The 23,899-nt window shown below is 43.6% G+C and overlaps 2 protein-coding genes across 5 annotated transcripts; one reads left to right on the forward strand and one right to left on the reverse strand.

The window, feature by feature from the left end:
* The first annotated feature begins 8,941 nt into the window (after positions 1–8,941).
* Positions 8,942–19,641, forward strand: TRIM68 (tripartite motif containing 68). Of its 4 annotated transcripts, XM_033404652.2 has the most exons (8): positions 8,942–9,310; positions 11,867–12,348; positions 13,955–14,050; positions 14,898–15,158; positions 15,625–15,647; positions 16,243–16,343; positions 16,536–16,676; positions 17,017–19,641. In XM_033404652.2, the coding sequence occupies exons 2-8, from the start codon at positions 11,923–11,925 to the stop codon at positions 17,178–17,180; spliced, it is 1,212 nt and encodes a 403-aa protein (XP_033260543.1). In that variant the 5' UTR covers positions 8,942–9,310; positions 11,867–11,922; the 3' UTR covers positions 17,181–19,641. The 4 variants fall into 4 exon arrangements, with proteins under 4 accessions (XP_033260543.1, XP_033260542.1, XP_004279316.1 ...); XM_033404651.2 differs by having other exon boundaries at positions 8,944–9,310; positions 14,898–15,059; positions 16,536–19,641; XM_004279268.3 differs by having other exon boundaries at positions 8,946–9,310; positions 16,536–19,641.
* Positions 19,642–22,144: 2,503 nt separating this feature from the next.
* On the reverse strand, positions 22,145–23,203 carry LOC101276038 (olfactory receptor 52I1-like). The gene is given in 2 exon segments (XM_033404653.2): positions 22,145–23,094; positions 23,097–23,203. Coding segments are annotated over 2 exon segments (993 nt in total). The 5' UTR covers positions 23,140–23,203.
* Between the last annotated feature and the right edge of the window lie 696 nt (positions 23,204–23,899).

Raw genomic sequence — 23,899 nt, forward strand, 5'->3', positions numbered from 1 at the left:
CAGTGGAGGTGAGGGATAACCTGCACTGGAAGAAAGGAGCTACTGGAATGGAGGCGTGGGCGCACACCTAAAAGCACACAGACGTGAATACGCCTGCTCACTCTCAGAGGCACTATCCTAGGGGATCCAGCCCTGTGCTCAGGCACTGCCTCTCGCTTCTTGATGCTGCCCCCTTATGGTAATGTAGGCAAATTGCAGCCTCGTGGCTACTTGGGCACTGACTGAGGTTGATGAACCAAGGACTTAACTTACCTTGAATGTGAGCTCCTGCCACTGCACTACGGCTGCTCCTTAGCTCACACCCCTCTCCCTAATAAGCCAACTCTTTATCCCTCGGGCTGCTAATAATAGCTCTCCTGCCCCCCGCCCCCAAATGAGACAGTGTAGAATGGTTGTTTAAATGTGGGGCTCTATCAGGAAACAGACTTATGTCCAAATCTGGGCTCAATCACATACCATCCTTAGCCTCAGTTTGATGTGAAAAATAAAATGAGATACTAGCAATTCTCCAGTAAATGACTGTGTTCATTATTATTGCTCAAAACAACTGGAAGAGCCAATGAAATAGAAGGAAATCCAGTTGAGATAGTGCTACAACAGCCAAAGGAAGAAAATACATTGAGGGGGAAGAGTGGACAGCAGTGCAGAAGGCTACTTAGAGATCAAGTAGTATGAGGACTGAAAATAAAAAGCCACTGGTTACCTTGGGAAGAACTGTTGAGGTGCGTTGGTAGGAGTGGAGTCCTGAATGCAGCAGAGTGAGGAGTGAGTGAGTTGGGAAGAAATGGAGAAAGTGGATGTAGACCACTATTTTGAGAAGTTTGTACGTGAAGAGAAGGAGTGAAATGGGCAATACATGAAGAATTGATAGCTCTAAGGAGAGTTTTTAAATTTGTATTTTGGAGCTTAAACACAAGTAAATGTCAACAGGATGGAGTTAGTAGAGAGGCTCCCTGTCCTTTATTTCTCATATTCCTAGTGGAGTTCATCAACGCTGTGACCCAGGTAAACCCTCTGTCCTTCCCCCTCTATATAGTGACCATGAGAAATTGTAATTGCTCCCATAGCATCACCCAAACAGGCAAAACCAATATCCTGAACTCCAGACATGGTAATGTCTATTGGACATCACTCTTTAAGCATTCTTCAGGTACCTCAAACTCAGTGCCTCCAACTAAGTTCATTATCTCTGATCTACAGTCTCTGCCCCCAATCTGTATTTTTTGTTCCCTGTCACAGAAATGACTCTGTTGCCCCAGCCAGGAACCTAGAAGCCTTCATCTCTGCCTTCTCCCTCTCTCTTACCTCTCTCTGATCCCATCCAATCAGTCACCAAGTTCTCTTTAATTTACATCCTGGATATCTCATGAATCAGATTATTTTTCTCCATCCCCTTTGCCTCCTAACCAAGATAATCTCTTGCCTAGACCATCAGAATAACTTGTTCACTGGTCAGCCTCATTGAAGATCTTTCCTACCAATTCACTGTCCACACTGTGGCCAGTGTGATCTTCCAAACACAAATCAGTTCATAGCATTTCCCCATTGACTTTAGAATGAAAAGTTGAAGTTCACACTCCATAACCCAATTCTTAAACCTTCTTGTGCAATCTCAGTGCACATTTCCACCCTATCTTCAACCATTCTACCTCCCTTTTTGCATGCCAAGTAGCAGGCACACTGAAATTATCCCCCTGCTTCAATGTACCATGCTTTCTCTCACCCTTCAGCCTTCGCATATGTTTTTCCCCATGGTAAAAATACTCATCTTACTTCCTGTTTTTCTTAATTCTTAGCTTTCAGATATCTGTTTAAACAACCTTCCTTAGGAAGATCTATTCTGGGTCCTAATCTTGATGTAATCACTTTACTTTTTTTCCCTTTGTTTCACTTAAAGACTTTAACGTTATGAGATTAATTATTCTTCATAGTTCCAAACAGATCATATCCTCCTATTTTTATAGCGGGGGATGGACACTGATGTGTACGTTTAATAGGGGAGGTTTACATAGACTTCTTTCATTCACTCTTAATACAGAAATTATTGGTCCTCTTATTGTTGTTCACTCATAACTCACAATTCAGTTACTTCAATTGAGTCATGTCTAATGGGCCGGTCCCCTTAAATTTTTATTAGTAACATCAAGCACCAAGTTGGCACAATTTTTGAATGAAGATTTTTCATGGGAATTTTTCAAGCATTTTTTCACTTGTTACAGTCACAAGAATAGTATCTTACTGCATAAGGTGAACTTTTAAAATAATAGTATATCCCTATATTTTTGTTTCAATATTTTTCACAAGAAATAAGGAAAAAATCATTCAACATAAACAGAGTGTTAAAAGGTCCAGCCAACAATGGACACTTCTGGCCAGGGATATACTCAAATTCTTGGCATAGGAGATGCTCAGTTATATGAACTTGCTGATAATAATTCCCCAGCTCCATATCATGACCCACCAGCTGTCCCTGAATATGGTCCTACACTGGCATTCTTTCAGTTCCTCAAATGAAAGTTCTCTTTTCTTACACCCACTTCCAAGCACTTGCTTTGTCTGGAATAGTCAACCTCTTTGTTTCCCTCCTCTACATATTAATTATTCTTAGATTCCACTGTAGGTACTGTTTCTACAAGGAAATCTTTCCTGTAAGAAAATGTTCTCTTGTTTCCAAGGGTATCCAAATTCCTTTTGCAGATGAATAATTCCCTTGTTTTTTGCTAGGAAACACTGATGGACATGGCCATACAAAGCCACAGACAGCCTTCATGAAAGAGAATATGGCTTTAGAAATGATTCTTTACATTAATAACTTGTATTAAGGCAAGAAAAAGAAATATATAGCATGAGAGTTAGAAAAAAATTATATTGAGTTGGCCAAAATGTTCGTTTGGGTTTTTCCATAAACTGTTATGGAAAACCCAAATGAACTTTTTGGCCAACCGAATATAATCATTATTTGTGGATTAGTGACTGAATATGTATAAAAATCCGAAAGAATCCATTGATAAATAATTAGAATTAATAAGTACAAAGAGATTGCAAATTACAAAGTCAATATACAAAATTCCACTGTATTTCTTTATAAAACAGACATGGTTTTATTAAAACAGCATTTACAATAGGAGAGAAAAGTCATATATCTAAGAATAAATCCAGTAAAGGATATAGAGAAACTTCTACACGGAAACCAGAAGGAATCCCTAAGAGAAACTGAAGAAGATCTAAATAATGGAAGAATAAACTATGTTCTTTTATTGGAAAACTCAATAATATTAAGAATTTAATTGAAGAATTTAATTATCTCCCCTAATTTTTCTACAGATTCAATGCAATCTCATTAATATCCTAACAGGTCATTTTGTAGAACTTGATAAGTTTAATTAAAAATTTATAGTGAAATGTAAATTGCTGAAAATAACCACAACACTCTTAAAGAATTGGACCAATGTGGGAAGACTTGCTATATCAAATATCAAGACTTATTATAAAGCTATAGTAATTATGAAAGCGTGATATTGGTGTAAGGTAGAAAATTGGGCCAATGAATAGAAATGAAAGTCCATTTGCTTTATTCATTCATCAGTGGACATTTAGATGGTTTTCATTTCTTAGCTATTGTAAATAATGCTGCTATGAATGTGGCGGTGCAGATATCTTTTTGAGATAGTATTTTATTTTCTTCAGATATATACCCAGAAGTGGTACTTCTGGATCATATGGTAATTCTATTTCTTTTTTAATCTTTGAGAAACCTCCATGCTGTTTTCCATCGTGGCTGTACTAATGTACCTTCCCACTAACAGTACACAAGGGTTTCTTTTCTTCACATCCTGTCAACACTGATCTCTTGTCTTTTTGATAATAGCCAACCCAATAGATGTAAGGTATAATCTCATTGCATCTCCTTATGACTAGTGATGTTGAGCACCTTTTCATTACTTGTTGTCCATTTGTATATTTTCTTGGGAAAAAATGTCTTTTAAGTCCTTTGCCCAAGTTCTTTTTAATGGGATTGTTTTTGTTTTTTGCTATTGAGTTGTATGAGTTCCTTATATATTTTGGATATTATTCCTCATCAGATAGATGATTTGCAAATATTTTTTCCTGTTCCATAAGTTGTCTTTTTATTTTACTGATTGTTTCTTTTGTTATTATGCCTGTTCAACTCAAACTCAAGTGATAGCAAGGAATATCTTGATCATCACTCTATCCTCAGTGCTAGGATTGCACCTGATATTTCTATCTATCTATCTTGGGACCATACAAGGCTATGTAGCAAAATGGAAGCCCATTATAAAATAATAAAAAGAGGACTTCCCTGGTGGCGCAGTGGTTTAGAATCCGCCGGCTGATGCAGCGGACACAGGTTTGAGCCCTGGTCTGGGAAGATCCCACATGCTGTGGAGCAACTAAGCCCGTGCGCCACGACTACTGAGCTTGCACTCTAGAGCTCACAAGCCACAACAACTGAGCCTGCGTGACACAACTACTAAAGCCCGTGTGCCTAGATCCTGTGCTCCATAACAAGAGAAGCCACCGCAATGAGAAATGACAAGCCCACGCACCGAAACGAAGAGTAGCCTCACTCACCGCAACTAGAGAAAGCCCGCGCACAGCAACGAAGACCCAACGCAGCCAAAGAAAGAAAGAAAGAAGAAGAAGAAAAGATTCAACATTGCACTCAGGAGGGTTCTGGGAATATGGCAACACATCTTCGATTCTAATTTTGTGTGTCAAAAAATTCAAATAAAATAAAATTCAGTAAGAATCTACAATCCTGTCACACAAAAGAAAGCAAAAGTTGTTTCTAAAATTTGGGATTCCTGTGAGTCTGTACAGAGTAAGGTGGAAGGCAACTAACCTACCTTGAAGGAAAGCTTTGATGAAACCATGCTGAGAGACCCTCACTTCGGAGCCTCCAGTATTTGGCCCCTGTGGAAAGAGCTCTGCCTCATGTCTCCATGGTTCTTACCTTACTTAAGAGTATGGGCCAGCCAGCTGACCTGTGCCGTTCCTTATAACCTTCCTAAGATGACGCCCAATCTAATGTTCACTGAGAAGGAGGCAGAACTCCATGAGAACCTGCATCAGCTAAGAACAGTGACTTATCAAATCATCTCTCATAACCATGAGCAAACAAAGGAAGCAAGTAATGTGGAAAATATCAGAGCTTGAAGAAAGGGAACAAATATGAGAAAACAGATCAAATGCCCAGCAGGAAACAGGGCAGAACTGGAAGAATTTAGAAAAAAAAAATCCATAGCATCAGTGAGAGCTGAGAAAATCCTGTTGTGTTAAAACATGAACAGATTGCTACTGAATAAAAGCAATGTGCAAGAAAATAAGAATTATTTGAAATAATAACAATAAAACAGAGTGTGCAAATTTTATGGGGAAATCTTGGTTGGTTCTTAACCAAGAGTGGGAAGAGATAGGAGTATTTTCTTGAATCCCTTAATCCCTAAGGTGTAAAACACAACAACAATAACAACAACAAAACCAAATCACTGAATAGAAACAGAGTATCCTTTGTCTTTCTGCACAACATTCTAGGAGAATCTCTCAAGTTGGCCATGCACAGTTCTTTGCTTTTTCAGCAAATATACAGACTTGGGCAAGAAAAAGTAAGAGACATGGAGGGGAAAATACAGGCATTCCAGAAGGAAAGGAAGGAGGGGATGGAGCAGATGGAGTAAAATCAACAATCAAGGAAATAACTAGGAGAAAATTTCCAAAAGCCCAAAACCTGTCTTAAGATACAACATGCTCACTCATTCATAAAATAAAAGATGTATACTTAATTTCGGATGAAATTTCTGAATTCCAATAAAAAATAAACTATCCTGTATGCATCTAGACAGATATGCCTACAAAGTAATGCCAAAATATACCAGCTAGCATGTAAGCTCCACAAAAGCATTTTTCTGTTTTGTTCACTGATATATTTCGACCACTTGAAAGAGTGCCTGTTACATAGCAGGTACTCAATAAATATTCATGGATGAATTTGCTGGCATTAAGGAATCAATCTCTACCTGAGGTCATGAAAATATTCTTTTAAGTTACTTTGGGAAGTTTAATTGCTTTGACTTTTACAGTTATAGCTACAATCCATATGTGAGTGATATGAGGTTAGGGTTCGTGTTACATTTTTTTCCATATGGATATTTGGTGTCGCCAGTACCATTTATTAAAAATATCCTTCTTTCCTCATTGCTCTATAGTACTACCTTTGTCATAGAACAACTGGCCATATATGAACGGGTGTGCTTCTGGACTTTTTTTCCTATTCATTGGCCCAGTGGTACCCTGCACCAATATCACACTTTCATAATTACTATGATAACATGGAGAAATTATTTAAGAATTGTCTTAGCAAATAATCTGACTTGTCTTAGTGTGGATGTCCCAGAAACAAACTGGAAACATGGATCTGATTTCAAGTAGCTTATCTGGGAGGTGATCCCAGGATGAAATATTAGGAGTGTTGAGAAGTGAGAAATGGAAGGAAAGGAAGTCAATAAAGTGTGTATTATCAAGCAGGTTATCACCATGGGAAGCTGGGACTCCATTCTCTGCCACTCCTCTCCCTTAGCACAGAGAGAGCTCATCCCACAGTTAGCCACTCAACTTGTTGTCCTGGTCCATCTTAGATTCAGGCAGAGGGTTGGAATCTGTAGTTACAGTCATGGGCTATATCCAAGACAGAGCCTCACCTGGACACAGCTGTCTGCCTCTCACAGCAAACAAAGCACCCTGATGGAGGCCAGGAAGAAGAGCTGCTGTGCTTGTGCACTGCACTGATGTATCTTCAAAAGTGCTCTGTCCAGCTTTCTCCTCGGGAACACAAACCCCCGCCCCCAGGAATACTAAGGTGCCCTTTTCCCAGGGCCCTTGAGAGTCAATCATAGTTATGGACAAATTGCCAAGTTACAAATGAAAAAGATCTCCCCTTTAACTGCTTTAACTTCACAGAAGCTCCAGAGAAGTGCAATCGACCCTTGAACAACACAGGTTTGAATTGTGTGGGTCCACTTATATGCAGATGTTTTTCAATAAATATATCAGAAAATGTTTTGGAGATTTGCAACAATTTGAAAAATCTCACAGATGAGCCATGTAGCCTGGAAATATTGAAAAAGTAAGAAAAAGTTAGGTATGTCATGAATGCATAAATTATATGTAGATACTAGTCTATCCTTACATAGGCATAAGGTGAGTGATATTTAATATAAAATTAATGTGTTAATTTTCTTACTGATTTACAACTTTGCTTTCAAAGAATTACATTATCATACAATATACCTGTCTGTCTCATAAATGGGGAAATTGTATATCAGCCTATCATCACATTTAAGTTGTTTTTTAAAAAATGAAAGTGTTTCCAATACTATGTTATTAATATGACTATAATACTGAATGCCATAAAAATTTTATAATGATTCCTTCATTAGTGTATAGGCTAGGCTACGGTGAAGCAATCATATCAATTATACAGGCTACCACAAAGCAATCATATTGCTGCTTCTTTGTTATCAATGCATGAATTATTATAACTACAAATATTAATTTCTTTTTCACATTATCTTTTCATTTTTTATGTCTAGTGTTAATAATATCTATAACATCTACAGTGTTTTGTATAAGACAATATTGATGTATGTACTGATAGACTGGTGATTCATCTTTTAAACAGAAGATGTAAAGTTATGATGTTGATATAGTACAGTACAGTAAATGCATTTTCTCTTCCTTATAATTTTCTTGCTAATGTTTTTTCTCTAGTTTACTTTATTATAAGCATACAATACAAACAAAATATGTATTAATCGACTGTTTTATGTTATTGGTAAGATTTCAGGCCAACTGTAGGCTACTAGCAGTTAAGGTTTGGGGGAGTCAAAAGTTATATGCATATTTTTGACTGTACAGGTGGCCCCTGCAATATTTAAGGGCTCACTGTACAACTAACTTGATTTTGAGTTCCTTAAACAGTCTGTGGCCTATGGTTGTAATTCCAGCATCCAGCACAAAGTGCAAAAAGTGAATGCTCAATAAATGTTTAAAGTGGCTTGTTCCGATTAATCCATTTACTACTCTGTTAGGCAGCCGTGCCTGCAGATCCAGGTGAGACACAGGGTACAGCTCAGACCTCAGCTACCTCTTTTCTTCTTTTTTTGCTCATGGTCCCATTTGTTTCAGGAATTTTCTGGGCCTCACCCTTCAGAATTTCAACCATGGCCTGAGCCCTGACATTGGCATGAAGAACCAAAGAGTATCAGTCCCAACAAGAAAATCATTTGGAACTGGGCTTCAGTTGGAGGATTTCCTGGTTATTTTCCACACAGGCAGGATGTGCCTTTATTTGCTTATTCAGTAAACACTGAAGTATCAGGAAAAGGACAAGGTGCAGAGACTACAAAGAAAAACCGAAATCACTGCCTTAAGTATGACTTTGCGTGTGCACATGTCTGTGTGTTTAGGCGAGGGACGAACACCGCTCGTTTAAAATTTTTTTCCAATTTGTATAGCAGTTTCAGACGAGGAATGCCACTTCTCCTCCGCCAGTTCCCACCATCTGCTTCTAACTCTGAAGGGGGGGATGTGGCAATAGTGATGAGAGACTGCCTGCTGAAGTACTGAAGGATAAGAGCTTGCCAAGAAAACCCAGGGTTTTTTATGAGAAACCACCATCTGCAGCCTGGAGCCAGGAGAGGTCGCTCATCTTGCAGGAAAGTGCAGAGTCCACTGCATTATCAGTGCCCAGCCCCGCACTAAATTGGGTCTCAGAATCAGACATGGCTGATCTCATAGGCTGCTGAGTTTAACGTGGAAAACTGGCAAAGGAACAGCATTAGGTCTGGGGCTACGACCCGGAAGGAACAAGGTTCGCTCTGAAGAGCCACTAGTCATCCAGAGCGTAAGCGTGAGGCGCAAGGGGTTCTTTGAGCCGAGGGCCAGCTAGGCCTCTGTTACTGCATGGCCCGAGGGGCTTCATCCAAGGGCCTCACCCCTTCGACCCCTCCTCGACTGGCTCCTGGGCCCTCTTACAGTTTAAAGGGCTCTGAGTGGGGGAAGAGGCCAGAAAAACCGAAGAGAAAATACGCCGTCCGGCCAAGTGGTGTGCGGGGCCCTGTCCCCTCCTCCGATTGGCTAGGGTTGTCCTGTTCCCTGTCTGTGATTGGCTGCTCCCACAAAGATGCCGCCGGCGAGCTCATTGGCTCCGGCCTTGTGGGCGGGGCCTCGGAATCCTGCAGGAGAAACCAAGGAGCTGGGTGCTGCTGAGGCCTTGGTCTCCGAGCCGGCGGTAAGTGCCGGGCTGGCTGGGCCAGCCGGTTCGGAAGCTGCGGACACTCGGCCGTGGGAACCAAGCGGGCGTCTCCACGTTTGGTTTCAGCCTCGGGGCGCTACTCCCGGCTGAGAAGGGAGGTGGGTAGACAGTTGTGCCTCTTCAGAGGTCCTGCAGGCCGTCAGCCTCACTCTGCCCCCACCCGCCCGGGACCCTCGGGCCCTGCCCGGCGTCCTGTGGCCGGGAGGTTACCCTCCCCCTCTCTCCTCCCGAACCCCGGAGGTCACCGCCTCCTCACTTCCCACTTTGGCCCCTCCTCTCGAGTCTCTTCCCGGCTTCGCCCCCTCCCCCCCCGCAAATGTCTTTCCTAGAAGGCTTCCCACTGTGCCAAATGCACGGTTGAAGCAATTAAATGTTTAATAATTAAAGTTTTGTCAAAGTAATCTGTGTATCATGAAAACAAAACAATAAGGCAATAGATGCCCGCCCCTAAATCCTTTTTTGCAGAGGCCACTACATTTAACTTGTTCATGTTTAGAGCTTTTCATGACCCTCTACTAAATCTAAATAATGTGCTTCCATCGCATTTCTTGATTATCACCTCACTTCCCTTCTCCACCATCTTCTCAGTTTTTCAGTAGCTATTTTCAATTCTTTGTTAATCTCTGTGGCTTTAAATCATAGATATCAGCCTCTGTTGTGTCAGCCTTAGGTAGTAGTTCTTGGGGCCCCTCCGTGGTGGTAGATGAGGATATTGACATTTCTTCCATATCCAGCCTACTATCAGCTAGACCTTAACATTTACATTTAATACTCGTGTATTCAAAAATATTTGAGCACTGTTTCTGGCCTTAGGGGTATGGTCGTGCGCAAAATAGAGTATGTCAGTATCCTCATGAAACTTCTACTGTGGGAAGTAAGACAATAAACACGTATGTGTCAAATGACATTAAGAGCAGGAATTTGGAGAAGTCATTTCAAGCTGGGAGGACAGCAGGAATCCAAGTGGGTGGAATGAATGGACATGGGGTCTGCGAGAAAATGTGGAAGTTCCTCCTTTTGCTTGACTGGGCTGTTTCAGGGTGAAGAGAGAGTTTCTTGTTGGACTGAGGGCTGGGGAACCAGGATAGGCTCTTCAGTAGGTTAGTGATTTAATAAAACAAGGTTTTAGGATATTGGTCCTACAGTTTGGTAGTGACAGTGGGAGGAGGAAAAGTAAGAGACAGGGAGGCCAGTGAGAAGGCAGGACCTGCTGATGGCCTGTAACAGACAGTTCTGCAAAATCTACTTACTGCCCCACTTCCTTCAGGAAACCTCACAGGACTACCATTAAACCACAGTGATTTCTCTCTCCTCTTGAATTTTTATTATACTTTGCAGCTGGAGAGGTTAAGTACTTTGCCCAAGATAGAATGGCAGAGCCCAGGACCAAGCATCTGTTAAATGAGGGGAGGGTAGAATAATGGTTTCTACTTAGGGTTTTGAAATACATTGAGCCAATCCATGTAAAATGCTCAGAAGAGTGCCTGGCGTATAGTGTACTCAAGGAGCGCTCGCTTTTATTATTAATGTATAATATGCTCTCAACTCCCTAACTTAATTATAAAAACATTTTGGGTTTTAGAACTGTTTTCTGTGTCTAGCTCATTTATTCCTTCAGCAGATGTTTATTCAGCAATAACTGCATGACAGGCACTTTTTAGGTCCTAAGGATACAATGATGACTAAGACCATCAGGGCTTTTCCCTTTATAGACTAACTGGTAACACAGACTTGCATGGTGAACAAATAAACATTGTCAACTGTACCAAGAGCCTGCCATTGGTCATTCAAGTTCTGTGCCCACATATGGCCCTAGCAGAAATCTCAGGTTTCTTGCTGGAGTAGTGGATTCATCAATATGGGTTTAATTATCATCAGATGACCTTTGTTTTTATCTTCCAAGGGCTGTTTGTCCATATCTGCTTCTAATGTATCACTGAGGAGGGTGTCTTGGCATCTTAGCGGTTGTTAGTGCTGGAGAAGGGGGCAGAGGTTTACAGGAGGTGGGGAGAGTTGCTGGTTCCCTTATACCTTACACTTCAGTGTGCAACACAAGAAAACAAATTGAGCATATAGACCATGGGCTTCTGGCATATTACCTTTTCTGCACGTTGACGTACATAAATATACATGGAAACATCCTAGAGAGTGAGGAAGGTGGGTGTTTCTGGCCTTATTTGGAGAGTGAAACCACACGAAGTTCAAGAGAAACAGTGCTGATTTCGAGAGCACAATGGAGGTGGAGTGAGAATGGGCTGGCGAGCGAACCCACAGGAGGGTCAGAGATGACCAGGTGAATGGGAACTGAGAATTCCCAGCATCCCAACATTCAGGCATCCCCAGATGTCCCTTCCGTGGCATGAGAAACGTGACCCAGTGGATTCAGTTGGGAAGGCCAGAGCTTATTAAACAGGGTTCGTAAAGGATCCAAAAGAGGAAGTTATTTTTTTCAGTCACTACTTATCCCTTTTACCTATCCCTCTGCTCTTCTGCTCTTTTATCTCTTATTTGGGTTTCTTTCCTTCTTCTCAGCCTTCAGTGGCTCCGCCTGGTTTTATTCATATTCTGAGGAGGGTGTGACAGGAGCCATGGATCCCGCAGCATTGGTGGAAGCCGTTGTAGAAGAAGTGGCCTGTCCCATCTGCATGACCTTCCTGAAAGAGCCCGTGAGCATCGACTGTGGCCACAGCTTCTGCCACAACTGTCTCTCTGGACTCTGGGAAGTCCCAGGAGAATCCCAGAACTGGGGTTACTCGTGTCCCCTCTGCCGGGCTCCCGTCCAGCCAAGGAACCTGCGGCCTAATTGGCAGCTGGCCAACGTGGTAGAAAAAGTCCGACGGCTAGGGCTGCATCCAGGAATGGGGCTGAAGGGTGACGTGTGCGAGACCCACGAGGAGCAGCTAAAGATGTTCTGCAAAGAGGATGGCCTGATCGTGTGCGAGGCCTGTGGCCGGTCCCCCGAGCACGAGGCCCACAGTGTCGTGCCCATGGAGGATGTCGCCTGGGATTATAAGGTGGGAGATTAAGGCCAGCTCCCCCCAGTCTCTCCCCTGCCCTTCACTTGGCTATCTCTAGATCAAGAACTTGACCAGGGACCCCAGAGACAAAATGAGAGCCGATTCCTTTGGCTTCTCGCATCCCCAGATCCCGGGGACCTGTGAGCCGTACCTCTCCTTATGTTTGTGACCTCCTTTGACTTCCTTCTTTCCCACTTCCACACCTCACCCCAGTCCCAACAGGTTTAATGCCTAACCCAAACTTGCTTTCCTTACTAAGAATTTGAGGGAGACCATTTTGGTCTAGTTGGGGTTCTGGGCGCCTTGGATGAGGTGGTCAAGTCTGTACCTATCAGAACGTGCAAACTCCTCCTAGCAATGCCACAGATAATCATTGAACATCAGGTGAGTCACTTTAAACTCCTCATTTTATAGACAAAACAAAGGCTTAGAAATTTGAGATCATGATCATTGGTTTTAGAGCTAGAAGGGACCGTGGCTGAGTCATTTAGGATTGAGTGAGATTGTCTAATCTAATGTTGTAGGGACCCTTCTGACTTAAGTTAGTTAAAGGAAGATCAAAGGCCTTCTTACTCTTCAGCCACTGTTCTTTCTCTTCTCCTTACCTTCTATTTATTGGGGGCAATAGGGGGAGCCATCTCTGACACCCACTGCTCCTTTTTTATAGCTATCCTATCAACTTCTAACTTCTTATATTTTCCTTAGATGTCCATGCTGACATATCTTTATTGGAATCAGTATCCCAATGATTCTGTGATCCATTGATCCTGTACTGGTCTTAATTCTCTTTCTTGAAGTTGGGATTAGAAGGTAAAATTGTAAGATGAATCCCCTGAATTAGCTGTTTTCCTATGCAAAAAGAATTTCTGAAAAATTAAAAGTATTTATTTATTTTGTTTTGCAAGTATTAGAATAGGGAGGCAGTATACCATAGGCATAAGAGTTAAAGAGCTGGGTTAAATCCCAGCCCAACCATTTACTAGATGAGTGACTTTGCGTAGGTCACTCTCTAAGCCTCAGTTTTGTTGGTACATCTTTCATAAAATGGTCCATATTATTATGAGATTACTTTATGCTTCCCAGTAGTCATCTCTTGCATTAGAGTCTAGGATGGTACTTCTTATCTTTAGGGTGCATATGAACCACACAAGGGTCTTGCTAAAATTCAGGAGGTCTGGGGTGAAGCCCAAGATCCTGCATTGCTAACAAGCTCCCAGGTGATGTTGATGCTGCTGACACACGTGGACCACACTTTGAATGACAAGGTTTAGGAGGCTATAGGATAACAAAGCAGATAAGGATAAAAAGAGGCATGGATAGGAAAAGTCCGAGATAGTTTTCTGGCCAGGTTGGAAATGGACCTTTTCTTCTGCTTTACAGAAACTTAGAGACTGTGGGAGTTGAAATGATTCTCAGATTGAGAGACCTTGGATGTAATCTGGGCAGGAATCTGCTCCCTCTGTGGTGTTCCCTTTTCTCCCAGCATGCATGCTGGCCCACCCCCTGAGGGATGCTTGTTTTCCCATCACCTACCAATGCTAGGAAGCCTGGCTATCCACCCAGGCTGCCCGAGGTGTCCTCATGAGGTTTTTGTCTCTTTCAGTGGAAACTCCATGAGGCTTTGGAACATCTGAGGAAAGAGCAAGAAGAGGCCTGGAAGCTGGAAGTTGGTGAGAGGAAACGAACTGCAAACTGGAAGGCAAGTTGCCCCCTGGGGAAAGGAGTCTGTGTGGTCCCTGTGTTGTCCTGAAGCTGGCCCATGGTACCTTCCTCATCTCTGTGAGGCAGAATGTGGGGTTTGAGGTCAGAGAGCCTGGGGTCCTCATGCCTGCTTTCTCTACTAGGTGTGTGGCCTTCAGCTGGCCTTGGGACCACTTACTTCCAGTTTCTTGAATGTGATGTAGAGATAACTTCTGGGCTCTCCTCATATGTGAGAAAGGAAAAGTACACACCTCACATATGCTTTAGCTCACAGAGGTATGACTTGTATAATGCTTAGTAAAGCATAGTGTCTGTTTCTCTTTCCTCAGCTAAAGCATATTTACTAAAAGTTAAGTTATTAAAATAGTGGAAAATCACTTCAGAAATAGACCCAAGGCCCACAACTATCAAACTATCAGAACTTGTGATCGACGGAAGGTAACACTGAATCAGTCTAAAACAGCATATAGAATTGATACAATACCAGTAAGAAGCAAAATCATCTGACAGTGTAGTTGTTACACTGCCTGGTCATTATTCTGAAAATAGAATATATTATTCTGAAAATGGAAAATAGTCCGGAATATATAGTGCAAAGGTAATATCCTGGGCCCTCCTGGGGTCAACAAGAGTTAGTAATAGGGACTGAGGAGCATGTACTGGAGCTGTGGGAACAGGAAGTTAGGAAAAATCATATCCTTTGTCTGTGCCTCTACAGTGCCTGGCACACAGTTGGTACCAGGACATTCCAGAGTGCGTGTGTGTGTGCACATACCAGCGTCCTCAATCCTGGGTGGCCCTTACACGACCAGTATCCGTGCTGATTTCTGATCTTGGCTTTACAGATACAGGTGGAAACCCGCAAGCAGAGCATCATATGGGAGTTTGAGAAGTACCGGCGATTACTAAAGAAAAAACAGCCACCAGGTCGGCGGCTGGAAGTAGAGGCCGCCGCCGCTCTGGCCAGCCTGGAGCAGGAGGAAGGGGAGACCACGCAGAAACTGGGGGTGAGTCACAACGCACTCATCCAGCAGAGCCGGGTCCTGTGGAGGATGATCGCAGAGCTGGAAGAAAGGTCTCAGAGGCCTGTCCGCTGGATGCTGCAGGTGAGGGGCAGGCTTTCCTGGGAAGTCTGAGCAAGAGCTGAGGGTGGCCTGGGACTGTAGGAGAGGGGGGACCTCGTCTTCAGTGGGACCTGTCAGCACTCAGCCTACCAGATATGGATTCCGTATACCCGCTGCTAATGCCGGCTGTTCCCCTACCCCTGGTTGGGTGGATGACCTCGTGGCCTCCTAGAGGGACATTGTCTAGGCGGCCCTCACATCATACCCGTCCGTCCATCTGGCCAGAGAGTTGAGATGGAGCCCGAAGTTGGCCAGTGAAGCCAGGGCTCAGCCTGCCCTGCCTGCCTCCTGTAGGCTTCTCCCCCGCTCCCTCTACACGCCTTCTCTCCAGCTTTGCTCTCTGCCTTCCCCTTCCCTCGGAGAAACTCCCTCCTACAGCTCTGCGTCTGTCTGGTCCCTCCAAGGAATGGGGCATACTCATGTGCTGCATATCTTTTTCTCCTTCTAGGGTATTCAGGAAGTCTTAAACAGGTATGTTTCCATCTCTGGAGCCCCTCGACAGCCCTGTAAGAGAAAGTGGGTCCTGGCCAGAGCCAGAAGTGGGGAAGGAACGTAGACCAAGTACCTACAGAAAAGTGGGTGCTGGTCCGTAATCTTCTGCCCCTTCCATTGTATTGGCTAAGGAAGCTTTCAGCATCTTTCTTTTTTCTACTTTGTGCTTGGCCAAATTCATTTCAAGCATTACCAATAAGAGTTTCAGGTAGAGCTATAAAATGTATGGTTTCAAGTAGATGGCCCAAGGAGGGGAGAAGACTGCAGCTGTCTCCAGCAGCATCGGTGCTCTGAGTCTGCATATGGGCCCTTCTCCTCTGCAGTACACCTCTTCCTCTCCCAATGTCAGATTCACACCTAACCCTTCCCATGGCCTAGGTATGTGAATATTCTCTCTGTGCCACAAGCCGTTCAGCTCAGTCAAATAATCATCACATCTCTGCTCTGCCTGGTATTGCTGGGGAGGGGCACCTCGCTGACCCCGTCCCTGGCCAAGCCCCCTTCCCTGCACTAAGGGAAGGCCCATGTGGCAGAGCCAGGACTTCTGGCCCCAAGGCCTACCCCTCTCTATCAGGAGCAAGTCTTGGAGCCTGCAGAGACCAGAACCAGTCTCGCTGGAGCTGAAGACGGACTGCCGTGTGCTGGGGCTCAGAGAGATCCTGAAGACGTATGCAGGTAATGAACGCTCGGCGGGATTGTGATGAGCGGGGGGCGGGACCCCTCCCGGAGAAATGAAATGGCTCAGTGCCCTCTGGATGCCCATCGCCCACCCGTCACTGAGGAAATCGCTGGCTGTATCTATCACAGAGACCTCGCCCAGGCCCCCTCGCTCTGTGTCAGGGTACCAACCAGGATCTTTTTCCCTAGCGGATGTGCGGCTGGATCCAGACACTGCTTATTCTCGCCTCATCGTGTCTGAGGACAGAAAATGCGTGCGCTATGGAGACACCAAGCAGAAGCTGCCCGACAATCCTGAGAGATTTTACCGCTACAATATCGTCCTGGGCAGTCAGTGCATCTCCTCGGGTCGGCACTACTGGGAGGTGGAGGTGGGAGACAGGTCTGAATGGGGCCTGGGAGTGTGTAAGGAAAATGTAGACCGGAAGGAGGTGGTCTATTTATCCCCCCACTACGGATTCTGGGTGATCAGGCTGAGGAAGGGCGATGAGTACCGGGCAGGCACCGACGAATACCCACTCCTGTCCTTGCCCGTCCCTCCCCGCCGGGTGGGAGTCTTCCTGGATTACGAGGCCCATGATATCTCCTTCTACAACGTGACTGACAGCGGCTCCCACATTTTCACTTTCCCCCACTATCCCTTCCCTGGGCGCCTCCTGCCCTATTTCAGTCCTTGCTACAGCATCGGAGCCAACAACACCGCTCCCCTGGCCATCTGCTCCCTGGACGGGGACGACTAAGAGAGCCACCATTTTACCCAGAGGCCTTGGAATGTCGCCTGGCCCGCAGGGGTCTTGGAGGACCCTGCCCCTGATGAGTGTCCCCTGGAACTGAGCTGAGCCTGGAACCCAGGGATCCCTCTGCCTGACCCAGTGGTGTGTCGCTACCGGGCCAGTCTCCCACTAAACCACTCATGTTAAGAAGCTGAGGCTCGGCAAAAGGAGCATCGCACCCCCGCGGGAGGTATGACAAGGCTTTTGGTGAGGATCACAGCGGCGCTAAGGACCAGGATAGTGCTTTCTGCAGGTCACGCCCCTCTTCCCCATCCCTGTCAGTGCCATAATTCAGTGAGGGTGATGAATTAGATCCGATCTTCAGGAAACCCATTGGGTCAGGTTTACCGACAAGCCAGAAGAATACTGTCCGTGTCCAGAGCTGGTTGCTGTGCTGATAGCAGCAGGAGGATGCTTCACCTGAGGTGTACTGAGGTGCCTCTGAGCACCCATATTTCACCCCAACTCTCTGACCTCCCAGCTAGAGAAATGCATCACCAATTGCCCAGACCGCCCCAGTGGCCATCTCCTCTCTGAGCACAAGCTGGGCAAGTCACTAATCTCAGACTGTAATGAGACCTGTGTCCTGGTCCTGCCCTTCTCTCTAAATGTCAGAATCGGAAAACCTGTGCGCCTTGTTTCTCTTTTCACTTCATGGATGAAGAGACTGAAATGGCCTTAGTGCAGTCAGTTATTTCTAACAAAGCTGATGGAAAGAAGAGTGTATAGATTATAAAGTATTTCTCACATTCAAATGAAACCAGACTGGCAAACTCACTTCTCAGGTCACATGTCTGCATATCATTCATTACATTCAGGTCTGAAACACCCCAATGTTTGAAAGATTTTAAGTGTCCTCAATGGGAAAATGGGTATAGTAACTGCATACTCTCCTACCTCGCAGGATTGTTGTGAAGATCTCAGTTCCATCCCGTACTTTTGTTCCTTTCTCAGGGACAGGGAAGGCAAGCCATGGATTTTGCCTGTGGTGGCAACCTTCCCATCTCACCTTTTTACAACATCTTTGCAGCACTGCCTTAGCTTCTTAGGGCCTCTCCTGACAGTCCTGTCCTTTTAGACCAAAAGATACCCATGCCCTGGCCAACTCCAGGCCACGGTAATATATTGAGCCTCTATTATATGTGTTTGTCTTTGGGTTAGAACAGGGACTGTGACATTAGGGTAGAGAATGGAAATAATACAAAGACAAATGTAAAACAAATGCACTGAAAGGAAGGCTCACCCACAAGCTCGTTGGGCTAAAGTTTGGATCTTTGTCACCAAGGGAATCTTCATGGTTCTGGTAAATATTCTGCCTTTCTCTTCCCTAAATCTGTGACAGAAGGAATAAAGCAGGAGGGAGGTGTGGGGAGGAAGAATAGGACTAGGCAGAAAAAGCCATATATGATAATGAAAGGGAATTAAGACCGTATATCTGGGCTATTGGCCCTTCAGAGTGATTGTTGTGTGTGACGAAAATAATTCATTACCGGTCTTAAAAGTGTGATGTGGGAATGATTGTGCTGGAAACAAACTGTAAAGCAAGCATATGAGAACTATGGGTTTTGCCTGTTGTGAGGGGCTACAATATATACATTATGTATTGTCACTGTGATGCTGTGTAACACAACCTCTGATGTAGTCTAAGCTTGAAAGTAGTGACTGTTGAGTTAGGATTGGGCAGCAAAGTAGATACTAGGTTAGGTACAGGCAGAAGCAAAATCATTCCTGTAATAAAGAATAGCAAAAATTGTCTTTCTACCTTAATTGTGTTGGTTGTTCACATATGAAGGAGGTGAAACAGGCCAAAGTGGAGAAATAAACTCATTCCTCCCACCATGCTTCCAAGTTGCTCCTTGAGCATTAGCAGTAGAAGGGGAGAACTTGCTATCATCCGCCTGGAGGGAAATGAACTGGTAAGTCACAGACCTGGTATTGGCAAAGGGCTGAACAGACCTACATTAGAGGGACCATATATCTTTGTGTGTGTAGGGGAGCAGGGCAGGGCACGGGGACTCCCTGGGGAAGTGTGTATAGACTTGAGAAATAGATCTTTAGGAAGTGCTTCCAGCTATGTCCATGGAAACTTAACAGAGAGTCTAGGAACTGCATCAGTGTTCTTTTCTGTGGTTTTATTAGGCCAAATCTTGGAAGGTTCCTAAAAAAGAGAATTATTAGGTGATAAATTCATTCAAACCTAGAATGAATTAAGGAGTGGAATGACATTATTTGTAATTTGTTCTTTGGGTTTTTTGTTTTTACATTTATAAGCTGATTTGGGTGCTGTGATTACTTGTTAAAAGAATTACAAGGTTAAATATATTATGTGTTATCATAATGTCTGATTTTTAAGACCAGGCAAAAAGATAAAAGGTCTTAAGTGTATGAAAATCCTTTTCTCTAGGGTAGTTGCTTACACTTCCTTTCTAAGAACAAGAACCTTATTTGTCTGCTTCACCATTGTAGCCCAAGTCTAGCATTGTGTGTGTGTGTGTGTGTGTGTGTGTGTGTGTGTGTGTGTGTGCGCGTGTCTAAATATTTAAGTGAGGGAACTTTCATTCATATACCTAGAATCAAAACGAAAATAAGATCTTCTTGCCTCATAGGGGCTTGAAAGACTGGATGTTATTTAATTACAGTCCTGTTCAGAAACTGATTGGATGGCTAATTACAAAAGTGGTCCTGAAGGGGACAAGGCAGGTAGCCATGTGGAGGGCAGAGTGCCTGCACTGCTCCCTGGAATGCCTAGGGTTGTACCTCCAACTTGGTGTGATAATTCACTACAAGGCAGGGGTGAACTTTGCCCATCCTTGTTTTGCTGGCAAAGAAACCAAGGGGTGCAATGCCTGAGCCTTGAGGGGAAAGGCTATTCAAAGGGTAAAATGCTTGGGTCCTGCGAAAGGTGGATACAGCGGGCAAACCTTGGGGAAGCAACTCCCCACAGGAAATCCAATCTCTCTTTTTTCCAAGCAGGATCGGCTGTAATCTCAAGAATCCTAACACAGAGTCCACTGTTGCTCCCAGGCTCTAGTTAAATGAGCACACGTTGCTTCACGTGCTGGGCAGGGGTCGTATCTGAATATATTGGGAGAAGCGCAGGTTTTTCTGTTTGGGGCAGCCATGGCAGAGAACCAGTCCATTTTGGGAAGTATGAAGTTCAATATTTGAGTACCAACGGTGGGTCTTAGCTAGTTTCAGTGAGTACTGGCGTGAATGAAACACAAAGCTGGCAGGGCAGGCTTCTGATTGAAATGCCAAAAAGAAATTTCTGTTTTGAATGCAGGCTGGACTATCCCTTTGTCACTTTCCATCAGATGCTTTAATGCGTCTAATAACTCGTTGATTAAATGGGCATAGCCAAATCATTGGGTTGCTTGTAGAGAAAGAATAGTGTGACTAAATGGAAATCTTATCAAATACGCTTAACCATCTCACGATCTTGATTTGGTTTTATGTTATGGGGTTGCAAGGGAAGGAGAGTTTCTTTTTTCTACTCTTTGGGAACTCAATGCATTGTTATCTGATTTTGAGAGGTTGATTCCTACTTCTCTGATATTCAGAAATAGAATACATTCTAGGTAGGTAAATATCAATATTAGCAAAGAGTATGGATGCTAAGTTGTTAAGCATGAGATCCCTCTGGAACAGTTACTACATGAATGCTGATCTACGCAGGAATACAGTTTCAATAGTGCCTAGGGCTACCCTTTAAAATTATGGAATTAGAAATTTACTGGGTATATTTTTAAAGTATATACAGTAATTCAGGTATTGTTTTATGTGCTTTCCATTCATTATTTTATCTTCAATATCCTCTATGAATTAGTGTTGTTTCCTCATCAGTAGAAAGGAGATATTAAGACTCAAATACAATAACTTGCTGTCAACACTTACTGGGAAATTATCTTAAGATTTTCAAATATACCAGGGTCAAATATATGTACCTCTTACATATAAAATCTCTTTCTTTTAACATACACTGATTATTCAGTTTAAGACTTTCTGAAAGGGGAAAAATAAAAACAAAAACCAATGAATTATCTGATGACCTGGAAAGAGTGGTGATATTTCAACTTCATTATTATTATTGTTCTCTATTAACTTTTTATCCCAGAGCATACCTCCTTAGAGATGTCCAAAAGAAGAAAGACCTGTGTTATATTTGATCCCTCTATTTTGTATCTTACAGTTTAGTTACACAGGCAGGACTAAGAAGCAAAGAGATAGATGTCAAAACCAAACTCACGTTGCTTTAGCTTCTGCTGCTTAGAAACAAAAAGCTGGTGATTAGTATACTGATTACAACTAGCTTAACAATAGTGGGGATATTAAAAGGCTATAGAGGTATATCTTACAGAACTTAATAACAGGGGCGTACCTAGGTGTTCAAAATGAATTGGAACCAGAGACTCAGTTTCTTCATCCCATTTTGCTAATCTGTTTCTCTTGCTGTGGAACAGATTTCTCTTTCCAAGTTCGTGTGTTGGAAAATGGCCACCATCAGTGACCCCAAGTTTGTATCTCCTCAGATAAACTGGGATCCATTTTGACTGGAGACAGACTCTGGTCCAGGTGTGAGCACATGACCCAAGTTGAGTGGATTCATCAATGGGCCAGAGGTCAGGGTCACATATATTAAAAGTTGCTTCCGTATAATAACATAAGGAGATGAACAGTTGTGAGAAAATCAGTCAGGTATAAGGGTACCTAACAGTTGGTTTCTTCTGCAGAGGGACTGGTAGGATACTAAGTTGGAAGTGTAGGTCAGGAAGGGAAAATCCCAAATCTATATTCTCTTCCCAAACTTACCTCTGATTCAGATACTAGTTAATTGAAACCATAAAACCATTGTCAGAAAATTATTTCTTTTATATCCTTGCTAAAAATTGAAAAGTTAGGCAAAGTTACCCTTTACAGCTTCATCTTAGAACTTCTGTGGTACCAGGTGAACCAAAGCAGCTCCACAGACCTCTCAGGCATCTTTGAACTTGGCTGGAATGCTCAAGGTCTGAACAGACTTTGTGTTCATGAACCCAGGTTGGAGTGGTTAAAGAGGCAGTGCGTCAGCAAGCTCCATGTTCGCTCCCTTATTTGTTTGGTTCTCAGGGCATAGATGATGGGGTTTGAGGTTGGTGGGATGATCAGGTACAAGTCAGCTACCAGCACCTGGATGTGCAAAGGCACTGTGTCCTTCCCTAGCCAGGCCACATAGATGGATGCCATCCCAGGTAGGTAGTACAGAGCCATAACCCCGACATGGGAGCCGCATGTGCTTAATGCTTTCAACTGAGCATTCTTTGCGGAGAGACCAAATACTGCCTGAAGAATCAAGTTATAGGAGGCAGCGATAAAGGCCACATCAGAACCCACAGTAATGGAGGTTCTGTGGGTTTTCACAGTAATGGAACCAATCAAGCTGTAGAGACTACTGGGCATGGGGTGGGCATATGCCAACTTGGCCACAGCTATGTGCTCACAGTAGGAATGGAGAACCACATTGGAGCCACAGAAAGGCAGATGACTCACCATCCAACTCAATGGAGTCATGAATATGATAGCTCCGATGGTGATGATCACACTCATTCCCAGTATCACTTGAGGTGTGAGAATTCTCTTGTAGTGTAGGCGCTTACAGATGGCCACACAGCAAAAAGCCGTGGCCAGTAGCAGCCCTGTCTCCACAGCTGTGGCTGCATGGACAAAATACATCTGAGTGAAACAAGCATTAAAGCTGATGAAGCTGTCTCCTAAGGAGAAAATGCTCACCATCTTGGGCGCTACCAAGGAAGCCATGACAATGTCCACAGCAGCCAGAATATCCAGGGAGCAGCACATGGGCTCTTGTAGGGTGGAATCCATCCACATTACAGTCACTATGAGGGTGTTTTCTAACAGGGCTTTGGTATACATGATGTTCAGTGAGGTAACCAGCCAAAGATGTGAAGATTGCAAACCTGGAATACCCACCAGGACAAGGTGGCAGGGGGTTCCATTGTATGGTTGTAGGGTGGCCCCAGCATCACAGATGAGACTGCTTTCCTGTTAATATATAAAATGATGTAAAAGGATGCAATCCTGTAAGACTTGTTCCCAGCTATGGTGTTAGGAGAGCCTGATGGTATTCTTAACTCAGTGGACCACAGGATTAAGGAAGTGACATCTGACAAAGTTTTCTGCTCCACCTTCCACCCTCCTCAGTACTGTGCCTTACTAACTTCTGTTCATCGTTCAAATATCATGAGTTACGTCCTTCAGGAAGCCTTCTCTGCCTCCTGCCCCATCCCATGCGGAAACTAAATTAGGTACCTTCAGAGCTTTTATGGACTCTCATCCATGCTGACCTCTGAGGGACCTAAATTGACAATTCCAATACTCTACCTGTGACTTTATTGTATTCAATCATATGTGTCTTGTTCATGGCCTTATACCAACTGTGTGCACCCATAGCTGTGGTGCACAAGTCCATTAAAAGAAGATATGTGTACTCATTATAGCAAACAGTTGAATGAATGAATGAGAAAACGAAAGAGTTTTTCTTTTATTTTTGTATGTTCAGTTCCTAATATTTAATAATTGTTGAATGAAACTTCGTGAGATTGAACATGTCACATTGTGCATCTTCTCCTTCTTCAATCTCTCACTTCCCTAATATTGCATCTCTCAAGGCCTCCGGCTAGTGGGTCACCACACCAATTGTGTGACTATGTTGACTTTATGATAGTCCTATATAGCCCAAGAACTGTTTCCCAGGTGTCCAGGCAATCTTAAATGAAGAGTGCT

The sequence above is a fragment of the Orcinus orca genome, chromosome 8 (assembly GCF_937001465.1).
Source record: "Orcinus orca chromosome 8, mOrcOrc1.1, whole genome shotgun sequence".
NCBI classification, from domain to species: Eukaryota; Metazoa; Chordata; class Mammalia; order Artiodactyla; family Delphinidae; genus Orcinus; species Orcinus orca.

Bases quoted from the DNA above. Each gene is read 5' to 3' on its own strand.
- TRIM68 (XM_004279268.3), top strand. From the start codon at position 11,923: ATGGATCCCGCAGCATTGGTGGAAGCCGTTGTAGAAGAAGTGGCCTGT. The intron at 15,159-15,624 runs GTGAGGGGCAGG...TTCTCCTTCTAG, and splicing joins CTGTCCGCTGGATGCTGCAG to GGTATTCAGGAAGTCTTAAA. The intron at 15,648-16,242 runs GTATGTTTCCAT...CCTCTCTATCAG, and splicing joins ATTCAGGAAGTCTTAAACAG to GAGCAAGTCTTGGAGCCTGC.